The sequence below is a fragment of the Erpetoichthys calabaricus genome, chromosome 12 (genome assembly GCF_900747795.2).
Source record: "Erpetoichthys calabaricus chromosome 12, fErpCal1.3, whole genome shotgun sequence".
Classification (NCBI taxonomy): Eukaryota; Metazoa; Chordata; class Cladistia; order Polypteriformes; family Polypteridae; genus Erpetoichthys; species Erpetoichthys calabaricus.
In genome coordinates, this window is record NC_041405.2 from 139,803,402 (window position 1) to 139,825,374 (window position 21,973).

Below are 21,973 nucleotides of genomic sequence, written 5' to 3' on the forward strand. Positions count from 1 at the left end.
GTTATACCCCATTTTTTGGACACCCACTGCATGTCCATCTTAACCTGTAATTTCATTTTTCAAGATTTATTCCATTTTTAACATACAAGTGTTTTTTTTTATTGTCTTCTTGGGGAGTCAAGGTCTTGATGGGGAGGGCGATCAAAAAATAGGGTCTGTTAAATTCCATTGAGGCATTCCTTGTGTGATTTTGAGCTATACAAGAAATAAATTGTTGCTGTTTAAAATTTGCAAATGTCATTTTAAAAATTGGTGGGACTGCATGTACTTTTCTGGATGAGAAAAATGGCACTGCAAAGAAATCGTTGATTTTTAATTGGGGTAATTGGAGGTAAGAATTAACCTGTTTTAAAATTGACTTTATGGATCTGTCAGGGAGGAAATAAATTAGTTGGAGGGCGGATCTCTCTCAAGGTGGCTTTATAGATTATTTGAATGGTAAATCAGTCCATGCTTGGGCCAATTACTAGAAATACATTTATAAAAAAAATGAATGAACATTTGTGGTGGTGTGAGACCCTCTTAGATAGGATTTGATTTTTGGCCTATTAATGCAATGACACATTTCATCCATGTTTGATTTATGTTGAAAGCAACAATAAAAGTATTAATTCTAATACAGTTTTTAACATTCATCCAACTGTCCATCTCTTAACCTATCCAGTCCAGGCCAGGGATATGTGGTGCTGGTGCCTGTCAGGCACAGGGTTGGACTGACCTTGGATAGGCTGATAGTCTTTCACAAAGTGGCATTATAAATTATTTGAACAGTGAATCAGTTTGTGTTTAGGTCAGTCACTCAAAATAAATTACCCTAAGTTCTTGTCAATAAGCCGCGGCTTATCTAAGGAAAAAAGTTGTGAAAATGAAAAAATAGAATATCGGCTTATACATAAGTCCGGCTTATACATCCATCGCGGGGGTTGCGTTCCAGAGCCACCCGCGAAATAAGAATATCCGCGAAGTAGAAACCATATGTTTATATGGTTATTTTTATATTGTCATGCTTGGGTCACAGATTTGCGCAGAAACACAGGAGGTTGTAGAGAGACAGGAACGTTATTCAAACACTGCAAACAAACATTTGTCTCTTTTCCAAAAGTTTAAACTGTGCTCCATGACAAGACAGAGATGACAGTTCCGTCTCACAATTAAAAGAATGCAAACATATCTTCCTCTTCAAAGCAGTGAAGCAAACAAATCAATATGTCTGTTTGGCTTTTAAGTATGCGAAGCACCGCGGCACAAAGCTGTTGAAGGCGGCAGCTCACACCCCCTCCGTCAGGAGCAGGGGTGAGAGAGAGAGAGGGAGAGTTTGTTTTTCAGTCAAAAATCAATACGTGCCCTTCGAGCTTTTAAGTATGCGAAGCACTGTGCAGCATGTCTTTTCAGGAATCAGCTTTACAAAAGATAGCAACGTGAAGATAATCTTTCAGCATTTTTAGACGAGCGTCCGTATCGTCTAGGTGTGCAAACAGCCCCCCTGCTCAATCCCCCTACGTCAGGATCACAGATAGTCAGCGCAAGAGAGAGAGAACAGTAAGCCGGGTAGCTTCTCAGCCATCTGCCAATAGCGTCCCTTGTATGAAATCAACTGGGCAAACCAACTGAGGAAGCATGTACCAGAAATTAAAAGACCCATTGTCCGCAGAAATCCGCGATATATATTTAAATATGCTTACATATAAAATCACAATTTAAATGCCCGCTACGCGCTCGTGTTGACTCGGCGACGCCCAGAGCAGAAAGAACGCGCTCCGGCCGCTCCAACCGCGCCATGCGGGGAGTGAGAGAGACGGCAATATCTCACACTCTCTCCCCCCTTAAAGAAATTAAATGGGCGCGAGTGAGACCACTGACCTCCCTCCCTTCTATTAGTTATAGGTTATAGTACGTTCGGCTTATCCATGAGTCCGGCTTATCTATGATACGATTTTATTTTAAAAATTCGTATGATTTTTGATCTCCGGCTAATACATGAGTCCGGCTTATAGACAAGAACTTAGGGTAATACAAAATGGATCACTTTAAGACTGGACTCATACAAAACTATCATTTGGGGAATCCCAGAACTGGGTGGTGTTCATGCCAATGCTGAATAAAATCCTATGTGTTTTATTGTGGGCAGCTTCTTAGGTGACCCTGTCTTCTCTTTTTAGAATCTTTACGACGTAGACCTTAACAGAATGCCCCAAATCCCTTCTACTGTATAGCCCTGGTCAATGTCAGGATTGACTGCTATTGTAGTTAAACACTCCCCCCATTCTTTTACATCTATAACCCCAGGCAATTAGGCGGAGTACCAGAGCAGCCAGGAGAAAAAGAATGGAATGAATTGTTTTTGTTGTTGTTTAAAAATATGCAAATGTCAATTTAAAAACTCATGGGCCTTCATGTGCTTTCCTGGATACATAAATTGTGCAGCTGAGAGATGTTTTGCCTCCCCTTTAGTCCTCCATTTAAGTCCAGCCTTGTTGTCCCGTATATATAAAGACTGGTCTTTTTCGTTTACTCGTGTTCATTTAGACTCATTTGTTTACTAGTTTTGGTATGTCATAAATTCATTCTTATTTCTATTTCTTATTTGTTTAGTTTCTTCTTTCAATGTTTTCTTTACCTTTTTTGTAAAATACTTTGAGTTACATTCTTTGCAACACACCTCTAGACTGTTGGGGGATTAGGGTTTTCTGGGGAAATCGGCTCTTCTGCACGACTCGGATCCCCATTGCATTCCAGTCCAGCTGCCAGCCTGTTCAAGTGTTTTCTTCTCAGCCACCTGTATTCCCTCAGGTCAGCTGGTCAGTCAGTACAAGCTAAGGGCTGCCTTGCTCAATGGTTGCTGTTGTCCTTGACACAGCTCTCGGACTACAGGGGGAGTAGTGTTTTCTGATGAAATCAGCTCTTCGGCACAACTCAGTCCCCATTCCAGTCTGGTCCAACTGGCCGAGGTCTCCAGGACTTTGACTGTGTCTGGCTTGTCTGACTGTATGTCTGCTATCTGTCTGTTAACTGAAGGACAGATATTGCTGTTTTTCATTCATGTTAATTAGTTACCACTTTGTTTTTGATGTAATAGTTCAGTATTTAGTGAAGGGTATAATTTATTCCTGCATTTTGCCTTGAGAGTTGTTGTGGTACTCTGTGACTGCACTTAGGGTGGTGCACTGTGCAAAAAAAGTAGTTTGTATTGTATTTCAGAAATGACGTAGAGCTTAACAGAATGCCCCAAATCCCATCTATAGCCCTGGTCACTGTTAGGATTGACCGTTATTGTAGTTAAACACTCCCTCCATTCTTTTACATATGTGACCCCAAACAATTAGGCAGAGTACCAGAGCAGTCAGGAAAAAAAGTTACACATTTATTCAAATATTCTAGAAAATATAAGCAGAATAAAAATATTAGTGTTGGCAAAATAATATTAATACAACCTGGATAGTAGTCAGTTTGTCTTGCTTAGACTACCAGGTGGCTCTCTGTCTAAATATGATGATTAGTTTGAGGCATAAATGGAGCAGTTGAAGATGTTTTGCCTCACCCTCAGCCCTTCATTTATGTCCAGCTTTTTGTCCCATATACTGTATATATAAGACTGGTCTTTTTCTTTTACTTCTGTGCATTTAGACTTATTTGTGTACTATTTTTGGTATGTCACATATTCATTCTTATTTCTATTTCTTATTTTTTATTCTTTCAGCATTTTCTTTGACTTCACATAAAGCACTTTGAGTTGCATTCTTTGTAACACACCTCTAGGACCCAATGGGGGAGTAGTGTATTCTGAGGAAATTAGCTCTTCAGCATGACTCGGACCCCCATTGCAGTCCAGTCCAGCTGCTGACCTGTTCAAGTGTTTTCTTCTCAGCCACCTGTATTCCCCCAGGTCAGCTGGCTAGTCAGTACAAGATAAGGGCTGCCTGCATGGATGCAGAAGTCTTTCCTGATAAACGGACACGACTAAACATTATTAAAAATGAAAATAAAAGAATAAAATCAGTTTTACAAACTAAGACAATGTACAAAAAAGTATCACTATATATGCTAGATATTACTAACTTTTTAGCTCTTCCTATGTGGAGACATGATGAAATTCTTGGGTATTAATTTAGTGATTTTTTTCATTACTGTAAGCTGCTATGTTGATTGACCCGGACACAGAAATTAAATTGTAGCTATCGATGGGCAACAAACAAAATCGGTTTCATCAAATCAAAAAAGGAGAATGTTTAAATTTTTGAAACAAAATTCGAAGAAATTTCAGAACAAATATCTGCCACTTTTCTGATCTATGAACATATTGGTAAATTTTACAAACTCAGAACTTATCGTATTAACTTATTTTATATTCACAACTTATTATTACTAATTCAGAATATATTGGCATATGTGGTAGGCAGAGATAAAATGCTGTTTAACTATGTAGGTCCATAAAAAAAGACTTTCATTTGCTTGAGGTATGGAGGCTAACCTGTGATATCTGGACTGTTTCTTATAGATAGATAGATAGATAGATAGATAGATAGATAGATAGATAGATACTTTATTAATCCCAATGGGAAATTCACATTCTTCAGCAGCAGCATACTGATACAATAAATAATATTAAATTAAAGAATGATAATAATACAGGTGAAAAAAAAACAGACAATAACTATGTATAATGTTAAATATTAACGTTTACCCCCCCTGGTGGAATTAAAGAGTCGCATAGTTTGGGAGAGGAACGATCTCCTCAATCTGTCTGTGGAGCAGGACAGTGACAGCAGTCTGTCGCTGAAGCTGCTCTTCTGTCTGGAGATGACATTATTTAGTGGATGCAGTGGATTCTCCATAATTGATAGGAGCCTGCTGAGCGCCCTTTGCTCTGCCACAGATGTTAAACTGTCCAGCTCCATGCCAACAATAGAGCCTGCCTTCCTCACCAGTTTGTCCAGGCGTGAGGCGTCTTTCCTCTTAATGCTGCCTCCCCAGCACACCACTGCGTAGAAGAGGGCGCTCGCCACAACTGTTTGATAGAACATCTGCAGCATCTTATTGCAGATGTTGAAGGAAGCCAGCCTTCTAAGGAAGTATAACCGGCTTTGTAGCTGTATATGAGCCCCCAAGTATACAATGGGCACACATTATTTATTTTCCCAATGTAAGACCTTTGTTTTCAGGAAATGTTAAGTTCCTATATGATGTTGACCCTGGGCTACTTACGTGGGTTGCATTGGAACTGAAACCTTATTGTAACATATGTGACATGTAAAGAAGAGTGATGCAGTGTGAAATGAGGCACATTTGGGAGTTCATGGGGGACCCCCCACTCACCTTATTGCTTTGAAGTGATGCATGGAATGGCACAGTTGGGAGGTGGCTATGAAGACTGAGGCACTGCAAAGCTCCATCTTCACCAATAACCCTCCAAATTAGTAACAGATTTGTAAGCTGGTGCCAGTGCTTGTGGCCAACCAATCAGCACAATTCGTAACCCAAGCCTCGCCCATGACAGGTCCTGGGTGAACGAAAACCCTGGGGTAGGAGCCAAAAAAAATAGACCAGGAACTACAAATGTCACACCTGTTGAATTTCTACAATAGTTCCTGAATTTCTAGAAAGACCCTGGTTCCACAAAAAAGTTCCTACAATGGGAAAAATGACAACTATTTGAATAATTAAAATACTAGACCTTGATCCTAAATCTGAAATACTGCAGTGGTTCATGCTGCTGCTCCCTCACTCGAAGACAGGTGGTTTAGGTTGACTGGTTATTCTTAATTCTCCTGGTGTGCATGAGTAGACCCTTTCATGGACCAGAGTTTCCAGCAGATTTAGGTTCCTGTCTCGTAATCTATACTGCAAAGATGGGCTTCAACCCCTCCACAACCCCCGAACTGGATTAAATGGGTTTGGAAATGTGCTCAGAGATGAAGAGCCGTGGCTTTATTTGAAAGAGTAGTGAAATTAATGTGAACAGATGAGAGCTGAAAGATCAAAAGGGCCAGGAACCAAAACAAAAACACTAAGCAAAAATCAAAGTGGAAAATTCAAAGCTGAGGAGATCAAAACTGTAACTAAATAAGCCTTCAATCATTTGAGTTTGGCGGCACGGTGGCGCAGTGGGTAGCTCTGCTGCCTCGCAGTTGGGAGACCTGGGGACCTGGGTTCGCCTCCCGGGTCCTCCCTGCATGGAGTTTGCATGTTCTCCCCGTGTCTGCGTGGGTTTCCTCCGGGCGCTCCAGTTTCCTCCCACAGTCCAAAGACATGCAGGTTAGGTGGATTGGTGATTCTAAATTGGCCCTAGTGTGTGCTTGGTGTGTGGGTGTGTTTGTGTGTGTCCTGCGGTGGGTTGGCACCCTGCCCAGGATTGGTTCCCTGCCTTGTGCCCTGTGTTGGCTGGGATTGGCTCCAGCAGACCCCCGTGACCCTGTGTTCAGATTCAGCGGGTTGGAAAATGGATGGATGGATGGATCATTTGAGTGAATGACAATCAGGAATTATTGCTTCACATTGCCATGTTAAATAATGTGGTGGTCATGACATCACATACACGCTGATATGTGTGACTAGCAATGGCATCGTCATCAACCTTTGGAATAAAGTGATGCAGAACTTGGAGAAAATCAGTTTATAAAATAGTAGTAATGTCACCAAAATAATGTGAAAAATTCAAAATAATATAGAAAATAGAAACATTTTCTGCAGGTTTAATAAAAATATATAAAACATAATTTCAAGTGACACATAGTAGAAATTATTGTGCTAAGTTAGGCTTTAGCTGCTGTTATCAAATAAGGAGCACACTTCTTATAAATAAGCATTTCATGGCAATTAGGCTAGGAGTAAGTCAGCATAAGGAGTGCCATCAATTTATATTTATACTGAACAATGCATTCATCTGAGGTAATATATAGCGCCTTCCATAAAGTCTGGGATAAAGACCAATTTTTCATTGATTTCCCCCTCTGCTCCACAATTTAAAATTATAAATCAAACAATTCATTTAAGGGGATTTGCACACATTGCAGTCACAGCATGTAGAAATGGCAACACTTTTTATACACGGTCCCCCATTTGAGAATACTGCAATGTTTGGGACAATTGATGTCTCAGGTGTTTGTATTTCCTCAAGTGGGTTTCATGTCTTCATCAGATACCTTGGCCTGCTTCTACCCTTTGGGGTCTGCAGTTGCCTTTGTTCAACATGAGGACAAGAGCTATGATAGTGAAAGTCAAAGAAGCCATAATGAGGCTGAAAAACAAGAATAAAACCATTAGAGACATCAGGAAAACCTCAGGATGACCAAATAGAATATGAAATATCATTAAGAAAAAGGAATGCACTAATGAACTCAATAATTGCAAAGGGGCTGGTAGGCCAAGGAAGACCACCACTGGTGACAAAAGAAGAATCCTCACTATGGTAAAGGAAAAGCCCCAAATGTCTGTCTGATGGATTACAAACAGTCATAAGGGGGCAGATGTGTGTATGTCAGAAGTGACTATCAGCAGAAAACTTCATGATCAGAAGCACAGAGGAGGCCACACTGCAAGATGCAAAGCACAAAAACAGGACGGCCAGATTACAGTTTCTGAAAAAGGACTTAAAAGAGCCTGCAGAATTCGGGGAAAATGTCTTGTGGAGAGATGAGGCAAAGATGAAGCTGATCATGGTGATGGCAAGAGCAAAGTGTGGAGACCAAAAGGAACTGCTTGAGATCCAAAGCAGAACACCTCATCAGTTACACATGGTGCTGGTGGTCTTATGGCTTGGCCATGTATGGCTGGCACAGGTCCTGGCACATTTCTCTTCATTAATGATGGAACTGCTGACAGCAGTGGCACAAGGAATTCTGACATGCACAGAAACATCTGATCTACTCAAGGACCAGTAAATGTTTTCAAACTCATTGTGTGGTACATCATCCTACAGCAAGACAATGATCCAAACATACCACTAAGGCACCACACGAGTTTGTCACAGCTAAAAAATGAAAATTTCTTGAATGGCCAAGCCAGCTGAAGACAAAACCTAATGAGACAAACCCACCGAAACAAACAGGAGCTGAAGATGGCTGCATTAGAGATCACTAGAGAAGATCCTCAGCACCTACTGATGTTTATGAATCACAGACTTCAAGCAGTCATTGAGGGGTGAACATACAGTAGACACACTCACTAGGGCCAATATCACATCGCCAATTCACCCAACATGCATGTCTCTGGACTGTGGGAGGAGTCTGGAGCACCTCTCACACCGGAGCAAGAAGAACCTGGGACATGAATGCTGGTCTTCTTACTGCAAGGCCACAGTGCTACCACTGTGCCACCATGCCGTTATTTAAAAAATTTAAACAACTAAAAGGAAAAACAAAGTCCAAATCATGACATAAATGAGGTGACACCATCTGAAGGCATTTACTTTGCAGTGATGTGCAGGGCAGCAATCTGTCAGGAATTGTTAGATCTGACCTGAACATTGAACAAATAGCCACGGAGTGGCCACTGTCCTTTAAACATTTGGCTCTAAATGTGATAACAAAATCTGCTCTTATCCTACTGTTTTTTATCACTATGGGTGATTGCAACATCATCATTTATATCCCTACTTGTAAGCCTGTACAAATTGTGTTATTTGTCCATAGTTCTCTCTTTTTTTCTATATATTGTTTCTTAATCCAATTCAGAACTTTGCCTTTCATGTATTTATTTATTGTTTTGGTGTTTAATGTTTGATATTATTTCATTTATTCCTATTGTATTCCTTTTAACATTTGTGAAGCGCTTTGAAAATGGGAGGGGTGCTACATAAATGAAATGTAATTAATATCTATAATTATTACTTGCAGACTTTGGCTTACACAGGCCTAAAAATGGGGGGCTGCCTTTAGAAGTTCAAACTTTGTACTAAAGCTCCAAACTTAGCAAAAATGACATGCAGAGAAGTGAAACCATAAAAACTCTTGACTTCTGTAGACAATCCAAACTGTAATTGTTTAAAGAATTTATCAGCAGAAACAGCAAAAGTAAAACAAAATGCGCAAAAGAAAAAAATAAGTAAAAAGTATTTGCCTAAAAAGGAAACCACAACAACCAAGTCCTTAAACACAATCCACTAATACAAATGGAAAGTCCAGAAACTACAAATTTAAAATGAAACAACAGAAAGACTCCAAACAAACTCAATGATCCACTGCTGGGTCTCTCCTACCGACTCCAATTTGAAGCCAGCAGCAGTGACATCAGGGTGTTCCCGCCTCCTGGGGCACAAACCAGAAAGTAACAAGGAATGGACGCCACTTTATAGAGACATTACATAATTAACAAACAATATACAAAATGAACCGGAATATCATAAAAACATGAAAAATAATAAATCAAAATGAACAAAACCAACACTCTTCCACAAATGAATACAAGCCAAGGAAACAAAAAACAAAGGTGTAACACTGCAGTGCTGAAACGACACTACAGTTAAAGTGTTAAATTCACGAAGACTAAATCAAGATGCACAAAAGCAGATTAAGAAAGCGTTTATGCATATTCACAACAATGGAAGCTGTCATTATTAGAACATAAGAGCATAAGAAATATAAATGGACAAACAAATCTGCCCAATGAGCTCACATGGCTAGCTAATAGTTTGGATATCTCAGTGTCTTTAGAAGCTTCTCAGGGCCTTTGCTTCAGCGCCATGACCCCTGAAATTGTTTCTGTCTTGAACGCGCTTCCACTTAATTCCTAGCAGTCTTTAAAGCTGTCCTGCTTTGATCTTTTCTTTAATACACAGGCCTCTTCTGTAATACAGCAGCCTGGATAAAATCAAATATGATAAGAGAGCTGAATATGGTGAGTAAGGTGTAAATGAGAAAGCAAACATGGCCATCCATTTTAAGAATATTCTAGTGACCTCCATAAAGTGGAAGTATTCACTTCATTTTATTTGCTGTTTATTATGTTGCAGCCTTGTTCTAAAATCATTTAAATTCATTTTTACCCCACATCAAGTAACAGTTAACTACCCCAGAATGACAAAGTGAAAACAGGGTTTTAGAAATGTTATAAATCTCTCTATTATAAAAGAAAATCTTGAGATGAGACGAGACTATTGCCAGAAGATTTGTCCAAGTTGGTAGAGGGGGTCTCGCCCTCCTCTCAACCATTTCCGGTTAACGGCCCACAGCCACGGTCCTTTCATGTCTCATTCGTGTGAATGCTTTTGTCAGACACAGTTCCTGCGCTCTCAGCTCTTATAAAGTTTTACGTTTTCCTCACTTTAAGTTCCCAATAAAAGAAGACGTATTATGTCCAAATCTTACTGAAGAATTTTATCCCGAAGGGTTATCAACAGAAGAAATGAGTACACGGGCAATCCTAGCACAGAGAAACAATGAAGTCAATCGAATTAACGTGAAAATTGTTGATTGGTTACACTACAGATTGATTAAATGCCTATCAATAGACTCTGCTGAAACAGTTGGTGGTGATGGTGCGGAAGATGAAAACATCAACTTACAATATCCCACAGAATATCTACAACTGTTAACACCATCCGGTCTTCCACTGGCCAAATTACTGTTGAAAGAAGGATGTATCGTAATGTTATTGCGTAATTTATGTCTGAGTGATGGGCTAGGTAATTGGGCAAGATTAGTTACAGTATATTGAAAATTGGTTGAACAATTCTTTTAACAGGTGATAAGAAAGGTAATGTAGTACATCTTCCGCAGATAACATTACACACCAAAGGAGATCTTGATATGCCATTCGTATTAAAACGTTTACAGTTTCCCATTAGAATAGCTTTTGCTATGACAATTAACAAATCACAGAGACAAACATTCGAAAAAGCCGGTTTATTTATTAGAGAGAAAGAAACAATATTCACTCACGGGCAGTTATACGTTGCGTTGTCACGACGTAACTCCAAACACGGAATCAAAATTCATTGCGATATTGTAGAAAAGTTAATTCCAAATATTGTTTTTACTGAAGTTTTACAGTAAAAGTGTAAGTTTAAAAAGTATTTGAGTGTTAATTTCAAAGCCAAACAGAACGAAAACATATAAAGCAATGAATATCTCTAACATAACATGAAACATAATTTTCTTTCAATTTATTACGTTTTGCTATTTTTTAAATATGGTTAATTACTTGCTGTAATGTAAAATAGTTAGTTCTATTATGCATATGTAACAATTCCCATGAAAATAATGATTTGTTTAAATTGTACATTCGCTTCCCCATACGTGAGCGGCAGAGCCGCAAAGTGGCTAATGTGTAGTGCCCGCCCAGGGGTTGGCGAGAGAAGCGAACAGGGGGCAGAGCACCCTAGTCTATTAAAAATTAAAAACAGAAATACCAGTTGACACAAAGATTCAGACCCTTTACTCAGTACTTACTTGAAGGCACTTTGGCAGTGATTCCAGACTGGACATGACAAGCTTTGCACACCTACATTTGGGGATTTCTGCCATTCTTCTCTACAAATCCTCTCAGACTCTGTGTGGTTGGATGGAGACATTGTCAGGTGTCTCCTGAGATGTTCTACTGGGTTCAGGTCCAAGCTCTATTCCCAGAGTTGTCTCTAAGCCAATTCTCTGATAACTTAGGGCCATTGACCTGTTTGCAGGTGAACTTTCAGCCCTGTCGGAGATCTGGAGAGAATTAGATCAGGTTTTCACTATGGATATCTCCTATATGTTGCTCCATTCAGCTTTCGTTTAGTCTAAATTAGTGTCCTAGTCCCCAAACCCAAGAGCAAGATGCTGCCACCGCCATACATCACCATTGGAATGAAATTGAACAGGTGAAGAACATTGCCTGGTTTCCCTCAGATATGACACTTAGAATTGAGGCTCTACAATTCCTTTTTTTATTTCATCAGGCCAGGGAATATTTTTTCTCTAGTCTAAGTTCCACAACTGAAAGATGAGCTTTGCTGTGCCCAGATTGTGGAGTGTTGCACTGATGGTTGTCTTTCTGGAAGTTTCTCCCACACCCACGAGGTTCTCTGGAACTCAGCTAGAGTGACCATTGGGTTCTTGGCCACCTGTCTTACACAGGCTGTTCTTCCCTGATTGGTCATGCTGGCCGGGTGGCTCTAGGAATTTTCATGGTTTTTCCAAAATTGTTCAATTTAAGGATTATGGGGACCACTATGCTTTTTTTTTCAAACATCAATGCTGCAAAATGTTTTTCCATAAGCCTCTTTTACTTAATCAGACTGTTTCTACCAGAAGCATTGTGTTTTGATTTGAAGTCAGTAATATGGTAAAAAGAGGTTGAAGCCTCAATAAACACTCATAAACAGGCCAGGGCCCTCCCTAGCCTTCCCAGAAAACGCTTTTCCAAAGACAACTTTTCCTGCCACCTCCACAAAGTTCAAAATATACTGAGATATCCCAAACTATATCACAAATGCCCCACAAGAAAAGGGACAACCGTAAACCCATGGCTTGCAAAGAGCTAGACAACACCGAGTTTTTATTTAAACAAGGATTTATTAGCAAAAAAAAAAATTTTATATATACAAGGAATGTTCAAAAGGTTTCCGTACTTTTTAAAACTAAATATTAAGAATTTCAAAAACAAATTACATCACTTTTCTAGATAGTCACCTTCATTTGTGATGCAGTTTTCCCAGTCACATGACACTCTCAGACACAACCAATTACTACTCCTCCCGCCTTCACTGTTTCCAACGAAAATATAAAAGTGTGGAATATATATCAAAATACTCAAAAAATCAAAAAGGAGGTAAAGGGCAACCCACTGCAACCAAGTCCCAGTAAAATTACAGGAATCATAAACCAAATACAGGAGCAAATTTCAGAAATCCAGCAAGGCCAAAGAAAGGCAATACTCACTACACAGAACTCTCCAGCTCCTCCAAAGGACACACAAGGAATTCCAAGGCACTCTCTTTCCCAGACTGACTTTAATGGCTGTGGGTGGTTCCTTAGCGGTGAGGTAAGGGTGGTCCATATTGAAACCAATGGACAATACTGAAAATCCAGAAATCAGAAGCCAAAGACAGAAGCAAAATACAGAAATCCAGAGCAAAGAAAGGCAATACTCTCTACACAGAACACTCATGACAACTCCAAAGTGCATGTGCCATGAATGCCAAGCCTGCTTTTAAAGGCTGGGGGCAGTTGGGGGGGGCCCGGCCTGCCTCTTGGGGATCTGCCCATAAAATTCAAGTAACATAGGAAAACATAATCTCATGCATAGACACTAAATAATAAATAAACAGAAAATATACAATTAGACAAATAATAAATTGATAGAACAATATTAACAGTAGGGCGGCATGGTGGCGCAGTGGGTAGCGCTGCTGCCTCGCAGTAAGGAGACCAGGTTTCGCTTCCCAGGTCCTCCCTGCATGGAGTTTGCATGTTCTCCCCGTGTCTGCGTGGGTTTCCTCCCACAGTCCAAAGACAGGTTAGGACAGGTTAGGTGTATTGGCGATTCTGAATTGTTTCTAGTGTGTGCTTGGTGTGTGTGTGTGTGCCCTGCGGTGGGCAGGCGCCCTGCCTTGTTTCCTGCCTTGCGCCCCGTGTTGGCTGGGATTGGCTCCAGCAGACCCCCGTGACCCTGTAGTTAGGAAATAGCGGGTTGGATATTAACAGTAACAATTGGAACCAATGAACATTACTGAAAAACCAGAAATCAGAAAGTAAAGACAGTAGCAAAATGCCAAACTCCAGGCCAAAGAAAAGCATCACTTACTACACAAAACTCTCATGACTGCTCCAAAGTGCATATCACGAATCCCAAGACGCTCGATTTCCCAGTCTGCCTTTAAAGATGAAGAGGTAAGGGTGGCCCGGCCCGTTGAGGAACCAATCGCAAAGTACAAAGGACACAGGAGAACACAATTACACACAACGAAATAATTAACAGATAGAACCTAATTAGCAGAAAATGCATAGCTAGACAAATAATGAAATATATAGAGCAATATTAACAGAATCATTCAAAACCAATGAACAATATTGAAAAATGAACAAGAACGGCAGAAGAAAGTAATTTAAACATAAGCCAGGCAGAAACCCAAGCTAAAACACTACATTGAAAGGCACAAACAGACTCATGACAACTTTAATTCTCTTTATTTTAGTGCCGTCTAAACACAAAATTACCAGAAGATCTGGCGTTGCTTGAGATTATTTCTATTAATTGACTTCTTTGTTTATTTTGTGTCTTCCTGTGGTTTCTTTTCCCTTGACTTGTTTATGCTTAATTGCTTGTAGTATCCCATACTGATGATGTCTTTGGGCACAACGCCAAGCATATGCTGCTATGCTGTGGGCGTCGTGACTATCTACCTGCGTGAGCGCCAACATGTGACTTCACAGACACAGATGTGCAACACAGCATGCGATCAAAACTTTCTTTAGCACAAAGAGAAACTTTGACAGTTTGTGGCAAAATGTTAGAGATGAACAAATGAAGTACGAAAGCAAAAGATAGCATCATTTCTTTCTTTCCTTTCCTTATTTGGGATAAGTCTTGGAGAAATTAAGCTGATTGAACAACAAAAGCTAAGGCGCCCCAGCCACAGAGCGTTCCCTTATGATGCCACATGATCCATCAATTCAGACCAACGACCCTGCTAATAATAATTTTCAATAAGTGCAGGGGCAAAGTGCTGAGAGAAGTTTACAGGTAATTAATTACTAATTACTAAATGAGTGCATATAAAGACAGATTTGTTAAAACGGACATTAAAGCAAATTAGTTTGAAGCTGATTAACGTAAGCGGAGCCCAACAAAATCTTTTCATTAATTAATGAACTAAAACCTAAAATTGCTCACACTGAAAAAATCGTGAATGCCCTTTTTTCTCCCTGGCATGAGCAGGTGCCCCCTCAGATCATCTCATACCTGTACCTTTGAAAACATCCCATCTGGAACTGCACTGCCCTCCATCACAAAGCCTTGCAGAGGGGAATGCATTTTGTCCATCAAATCATTGGGGGTGACGTTACAAACCTACAAGACGTGTATGGTCATGTGAAAAAGTAAGTACACCTCATGGAAATCGGGGACTTTTTAAACTTATTAAAACAAACAAACGGTAGATGCAAACAGTGCCTCCAGATAAAGGTGATATACTTGAACAAATGATACATCACATTGACATGGTGTATTCATTCTCATTCATAATCTAATTTATAGAAATGCAGATTTGTCACATGATTCCTATATTTAGCACCACTTTAGATCCATAAAATTAGAATTACAACATTCCAGTTTAGGTGGCAATGATTCGAACCTCCTTATTGAGTGTGCAGGTGGACCCTGTCTTAATTAAACCCCAGATATTGAGGGTCTAGTGTTGTCCTTGCTATTGACCTGTGTGGCATCATCGTACCTAAGTCTCAAGAGCTCTATAATGCCATCAGAATGGAGGCTGTGGATGCCTAGGAAATTTTCCCCTGGGGACAGATAAAGATCTGTCTGTCTGTCTCTTTATCATAGCACTATCAACTGCCAGACAGTGTTCAGAAGGCATTGAGGAGGCTAACAGAATGTTAAAATAAGCGCCTTGAGCATGGGGAAGTTGTTATTAATAAAATATATTATTATTATTATTATTATTATTGTATACCACCCTGATGCATGGAGTACAAGTCCAAGGAGGTTATAAGTTTTATAACACACTGGTGAGGCCTCATCTGGAGTGCTGTGTGGAGTTTTGGTCTCCAGGCTACTAAAAGTACATAGCAGCACTAGAAAAGGTCCAGAGAATAATAATAATTCTTTGCATTTATATATCATTTTTCTCACTAGTCAAAGCGCTTAGCAATTGCAGGTTAAGGGCTTTGCTCAAGGGCCCAACAGAGCAGAGTCCCTATTGGCATTTACGGGATTCAAACCAGCAACCTTCCGATTGCTGGTGTAGATCCCTAGCCTCCGAGCCACCACTCCGCCTGATAAAGTAGAGAAGAGCAACAGGGCTGAGTCCAGGGCTACAGGGGTTGAATTATGAGGAAAGATTAAAAGAGCTGAGCCTTTAAAGTTTAAGCAAAAAGAGATTAAGAGGAGACATGACTGAAGTGTTTAGAATTATGAAGGGAATTAGTCCAGTGGATCGAGACTGTGACTGTAAAATGAGTTCATCAAGAACACGGGGACACAGTTGGAAACTTGTTAGGCTTCTCTGAAAATTACCCTTATCTATCTATCTATCTATCTATCTATCTATCTATCTATCTATCTATCTATCTATCTATCTATCTATCTATCTATCTATCTATCTATCTATCTATCTATCTATCTATCTATCTATCTATCTATCTATCTATCTATCTATCTATCTATCTATCTATCTATCTAAAAGAACCCTCTACAAGTGGTATTGATTTCAAACGACTGCTAATTTGTCCAAGACTGGCTGGACTGACAAATTCAGCCCAAGAGCTGACCATTTGATACTCAAAGACGTTTCCAAGAACCCCAGAATATTACCATGGGATCTGTAGGAAATTCTTGCAAAAGCTTGTGTCAAAGTGCATGCATCTCCAATCAGAAGGAGACTGCATAAATTTGAGCTGTGTGTGAGGTGTGCCAGGAAGAAGCTTTTGCTGTCCAAGAAGAACATTACAGCAAGGTGACATTTTACCATTGAAAATCTAGGCAAGGACTTGACTTTCTCGAACAAGGTGCTCTGGACAGATCAATCAAAGACAGAGTTGTTTGACCACAGTGACAGAAGACATGTTTGGCACAAACCAAAGACAGCATTCCTGAAGAAGAGCCTCATACCAACTGTGAAGCAAGGTGGTGGAAATGTTCTAGTTTGAGGTTGCCTTGTTGACTCAAGGCCTGGACTGCTTGCAGTTATTGAGTCAACTGTGAATACTATATCATATCAAAGGGTGCTTGAGGAGAATGGGAGGCCATCTGTTAGAAAGTTAGAGTTGAACCGGAAATAGACCACAATAATAATCTGAAGCACACCAGCAACTTTAGCAAGGAATAGCTCAAAAAGAACAAATGGAGGGTTATGGACTGGCCTAGACAAAGCCCTGATTTGAATCCTTTTGAAATGTTATCAGGGAATTTTAAATGAGCAGCACATGCAAGAAAATCCTCAAGGGGATAGTCAAAGACTGGTGGGAGTTATGGAAAACACCTTCAAGAAATCACTTCTGCTAAAAGGGGTACTTTTCATCTTTAGGTCAAGGGTTACGTACCTTTTTCCCCAGTAGGCCATTACATCTATTGATAGTTTTGTTGACTAAATGATTGAAAAGGCACATTTTCCTTTTTTACAAATATATCACCTTCACCCGTTTGTATGAAGATCTACTGTTTGACTTTTTTTGACAGTTTCCTTGGGGTCTACTTACTTTCTCACATGGCTATATGTTAGGCAGGGTCTAAGGAGAGCCGGGACAATCGTCAGTGCCTCCAGTCATCAGAGTCAAGTGGCCAGTTCACATCTGATATTGTAACCTCAGTGCCCGGACCACCACAGTCTAAAACAGTTCTTTCATCAAATTGTTAAGATGCTGAACTGTGCATAGCGACTGGTATTAACCGTTACAATATGCTACCCGACCACCACATTCCGTGCTGCAGTTTCTTCATCCTTACACTTCATTGTATTTTTTTCAAGTATTTTGAATTAGTAGTACGCATTGAAAGTGTAGGAATTGTTTACTTATGAGTTTGTTTAGTACGATGTGTTACTGGCAGATTTTATGTGTATACTCCATAGAGTAATTTTGCTCTCAAATTAATATTGCTGTACTACTTGGGGCAGAGTGGTGACTCTGAGGCTAGGGATCTGCACTAGCAATTGGAAGTTTGCCGGTTCAGATCCTGTAAACGCCAGCAGTGACTCTACTCCATTGGGCCCTTCAACAAAGCCCTTAACCAAGTTTCATCCTGGGTATAATTGCTTCGTCCTAGGTATGACATTAACCTGCATCCAGCCCTGAAGGCAGGTCCTCCAACTTACATCGAAAACTTGGGAGTTGGTGGGTTAATTAGCACTCCAGTCACCATAAAAAACCTCACATTGGTTCCATTCTATCTGAACTAGTGGTGCCGAGGTGTCAGCCGTCGCATGGCTGCACTTGGGTCCTAATCTGGGATCCTGAGGTGGTTTGTCATGTGGTGGGTGGGGCAACGTGCTGTATCAGCGCGTCCTCCTAACCTCAACCTCTACTACTTTGGACCTCGCACACAAGTTTTTTGCTCACTGGCACATTTGTGTTCAGCAAGTGACAATGAAGTGACTTTACTTGACTTGATTTAAAGGCTTGCGATGGAAGAACAGAGCAGAGAAACCAAATTGACAGAAGCTGCTCCCAAAAGGAACCTGCTGGCCCTGCTCTTCCAAGTTTTGTGTCTCAAGGAGGATCGGACTCCTCAGCCTTCTAGCGTCACATACAGTGGATTCTGAAGTATTCAAACCCTTTCACATTTTTTTAAACATTTTATGTTGTGGCCTTATGCTAAAATCATTTAAATTAACGTTTACCTCATCAAGCAACACTGAATACCCAAGAATGGCAAAGTGAAAACAGGATTTTAGAATTTTTTTTTTTTAATTTATTAATAACAAAACCCTCAAATATCTAATTGACACAAGTATTACGGACCTTTTACTTAGTGCTTGGTTAAAGCTCCTTTGACTTCAATTCTAGCCTGGAGTCTTGTTTGGGTATGACCTGACAAGCTTTGCACATTTGAATTTGTGGATTTTCCACCGCTCTTCTTTGCAGATCCTCTCAAGCTCCGTCAGGTTGGATGTAGACCATCGGTGGACAACTGTTTTCAGGTCTCTCCAGGGATGGTTGATTGAGTTCAAGTCTGGGCTCTGGCTGGGCCACTCAAGGACATTCCCAGAGTTGTCCCTAAGCCATTCCTGTGTTGTCTTTGCATTGTGCTTAGGGTTATTGTCCTGTTGAAAGGTGAACCTACTTGCAAATGTGAAATCCAAAGCAAAGTAAATTTAGCACCAATGTTAGAGGATTTCTTCACATAGAGAACTATAGACACATGAAATAAATTACCAAGTAGCGGGGTAGACAGTTGGAACCTTCAAAACTCTACTTGGAAAATTAGGTGAATTGGATTGGCAAGATTTGTTGGACTGAATGGCTTGTTCTCATCAGAATTGTTCTAAATGTTCTAGTTATGTAAGCCCTTAAACTTTTCAGATATTTCTTTCCTTCTGTGCTCTTGAACGTTTAATGAAAACATTGCCATTTTGGTCACTCAGCAACAGAAACAGATTACAGTGTAGCTTACCAATTTCTTATTTCTTTCTTGCTTTACAGAGAACAAACTTGCAAGCATGTGGCTTCTGGAGAAGTTCCGAGGTTCATCGGATAACAGCTCTTCTCGGCAAGGAGAATCCACGGATAAATCTGGTAAAGCACCGGGATACAGCAATATTCTGACACCCGACAAAATTCCTGATTTCTTCATTCCCCCCAAGTTATCCTGCTGCCCTGCTGAGGCCGAGACACCAGAAGTAAAGCCCAAATCAAACCTGAAATCTTCCAGCTCAGAGCAAAGTGTTAGCACTAAGAAACCAATGGGCAGCCCACGCTTGATGAGTAGGCTGGCAGGAGATAGCAAGAACCTCCTCAAAGCTGCTAACCGGCATATCATCCAGATCGAGAGTGCTGACGACTTGGTGACCTGTGATGTGGGTGACCTCAACACCAATGCAGACCCGCAGTCCCAGACTGCCATGTCCTTACCCTATGTTCCCAAGACACAAACATCTTATGGCTTTGCCACGCTTATGGAAAGCCCACACACCCGTAGGAAGGAATCCCTGTTTCACAATGATCACACAAGCCCCTCAACATCTCCCAGTTCCCAAAGGAAGAAGGGAGGAGGCAAAGTCAATGGTGACTCGGCGCTCCTCAACCCTAACGAATTCAACATGTCGGTGGTCAATCCTTATCGTTATTTCAGCGGAGGGGAAAGTGACACTTGTTCCTCAGCTGAATCCTCTCCTTTCAACTCACCCCTGCTCTCTCGATCGGCCTCTCTGCTCAAGATCTTCACGCATGAAACTCAGTCCAAAATGAACAAAGCCAAGCACTCATTTGCCCGGCACAGCTCCCTTTCTACAGATGAATGCAGTTCTGCAGACACCAGTCCAAATGTGCCCCGGAGGATGAGGTGCCCCACTCCCCCACCTACGGGCGGTGGCACCGGAGCTTCAGATCACCATCACTACCAGGAACGCCTTCATAAAGATCTCACCATCAGCCTCCATAAAAGGGGTACTGTTCGCCTGTCGGCAGAATATGATGCTACCAACGCAAGGCTTAAGATTCGGGTGATCACAGCCGAGAACCTCTACGACAAACATTTCGAAATGAAAAGCATCAACTGCTGTGTTTCCCTCTATCTCAACCCTGGCAAGATGCAAAAACAGAGAAGCACTATTATCAAGAACAGTCGGCACCCCATTTTCAATGAGGACTTTTTCTTCGACGGTATCCCACCAGTGCAAGCCAAGAAACTTTCAGTCAAGTTAAAAGTGGTCAATAAGGGTACCAGCCTTAAGCGGGACACACTGCTGGGTGAACGAGAGGTCCCCTTGAACAAGCTAGTGACGGGCTTGTAGAAAATGGAAATCCGATCAAGGAAATGTATCACTTTGGTCGGCCTTACCTCACACGCAGCAGAAGATGGCACCGTGTTATCCAGGGTTTGTAAACAAACCTGTAACTTCCATGTGTTTTATATATATATATATATATATATATATATATATATATATATATATATATATATATATATATATATATATCAAATTAATGAGAGTTTTATTGCTGCAGAGTAACTTTGTTTATTTCTCAAGTTGGAGAATCTCGTGGCAGAGACCCCATTAATGGCATAATGGTGCCTCCAAGAAAAGAAAGAGCCTTTAGATTTATAGGACTTTGCTATTTCTAGTGACATTTCTTATTTTACTCCAAGATAAAGCATGGATTCCTCAAAGAAATCCGTCTTGCTTTCCTTTTCATCCAAATGCTACCAAAAAAATTTAACTGGATCAAACAAGAAGAATTGAAAAATCTTTATGTACATTTCTCTTTAAATTGTTGTTTACAGTTTTCCTGCAGTTTAAGAAAAAAGGAAACTTTCAACAGAATGGCGGTGAGATGGTCACATTTTGTGACTAGCAGAATACCTCCTGTATGGGGGGGGGGGGGCTGTCACCGATTCGATTGATTTATTTGTTTTTGTTCCCGATGGTGTGGTGCTCTTTAAATGAAATGCTAAAGAAGGAACGGATGCCAGGGTGGGAGACAATACAGACTCCAATGCCATCCAGGGCTCCGCCAATCTGCTAGCTGTTCCAAAGCCTGTCTGTTACAAAGTGGCATCCCAGCCCAGTAACGTTACGCTCTTGTAAATATGCAATTCAAAGCTGTGTGAGCATGTGTCTCAGAGCAAAACTCCTGCCTCATGGCTCTCAGGGTCCTGAATTCAATTCCAGGATGAAGGAGGGTCTTCTAGGTGGATGGCATGCTTAAACATTTTCTCTGTTGGCTTTCTCCAGAGACTGTGGTTTTTTATTCCAACAGTACAAAGACACACTTCCTAAACTGTTTGTTGAGTCTGTGCACATCCAGTCTGGGATGTCCTGCTCCCCGGACAGGATGGGTTTGCATTTTCCCTCCCCTTGTTTTGCACAAATTGCCCATTTTCATCCTAATGCTCTGGTGTTCCAAGTAAAGATCCTAGGATGAATCCCTTTAGCTCTGCTGTTGTTTCCTATAAATATTCCCTGCAAAAACTGTCCGTTGATAAAGCATGAATGTCATTGTGATACTTTCTTTTTTAATTTTTGGAACAAAGCGAACAGGGCAACATTTTTGACTTTGTGAAATATCAGTCTGTTGCCTTTATTTGATTCAAATGTTTGCAGATATACGCTAAGTGGTTAGGTACTAAGAAATGACCCAAATGGCAAATATACACTGAGTAGCCAATT

The 21,973-nt window shown here is 40.6% G+C and overlaps 1 protein-coding gene across 1 annotated transcript in view; it reads left to right on the plus strand.

The window, feature by feature from the left end:
- Positions 1–20,714, plus strand: part of LOC114662749 (C2 calcium-dependent domain-containing protein 4C) — a 66,030-nt gene extending 45,316 nt beyond the window's left edge. Inside the window, exon 2 of the mRNA XM_028816399.2 lies at positions 19,287–20,714. Coding sequence (XP_028672232.2) covers positions 19,304–20,596 — 1,293 coding nt within the window. The 5' untranslated portion in view covers positions 19,287–19,303 and the 3' untranslated portion in view covers positions 20,597–20,714. The remainder of the gene's footprint in view (positions 1–19,286) is intronic.
- The last annotated feature ends 1,259 nt before the right edge of the window (positions 20,715–21,973 follow it).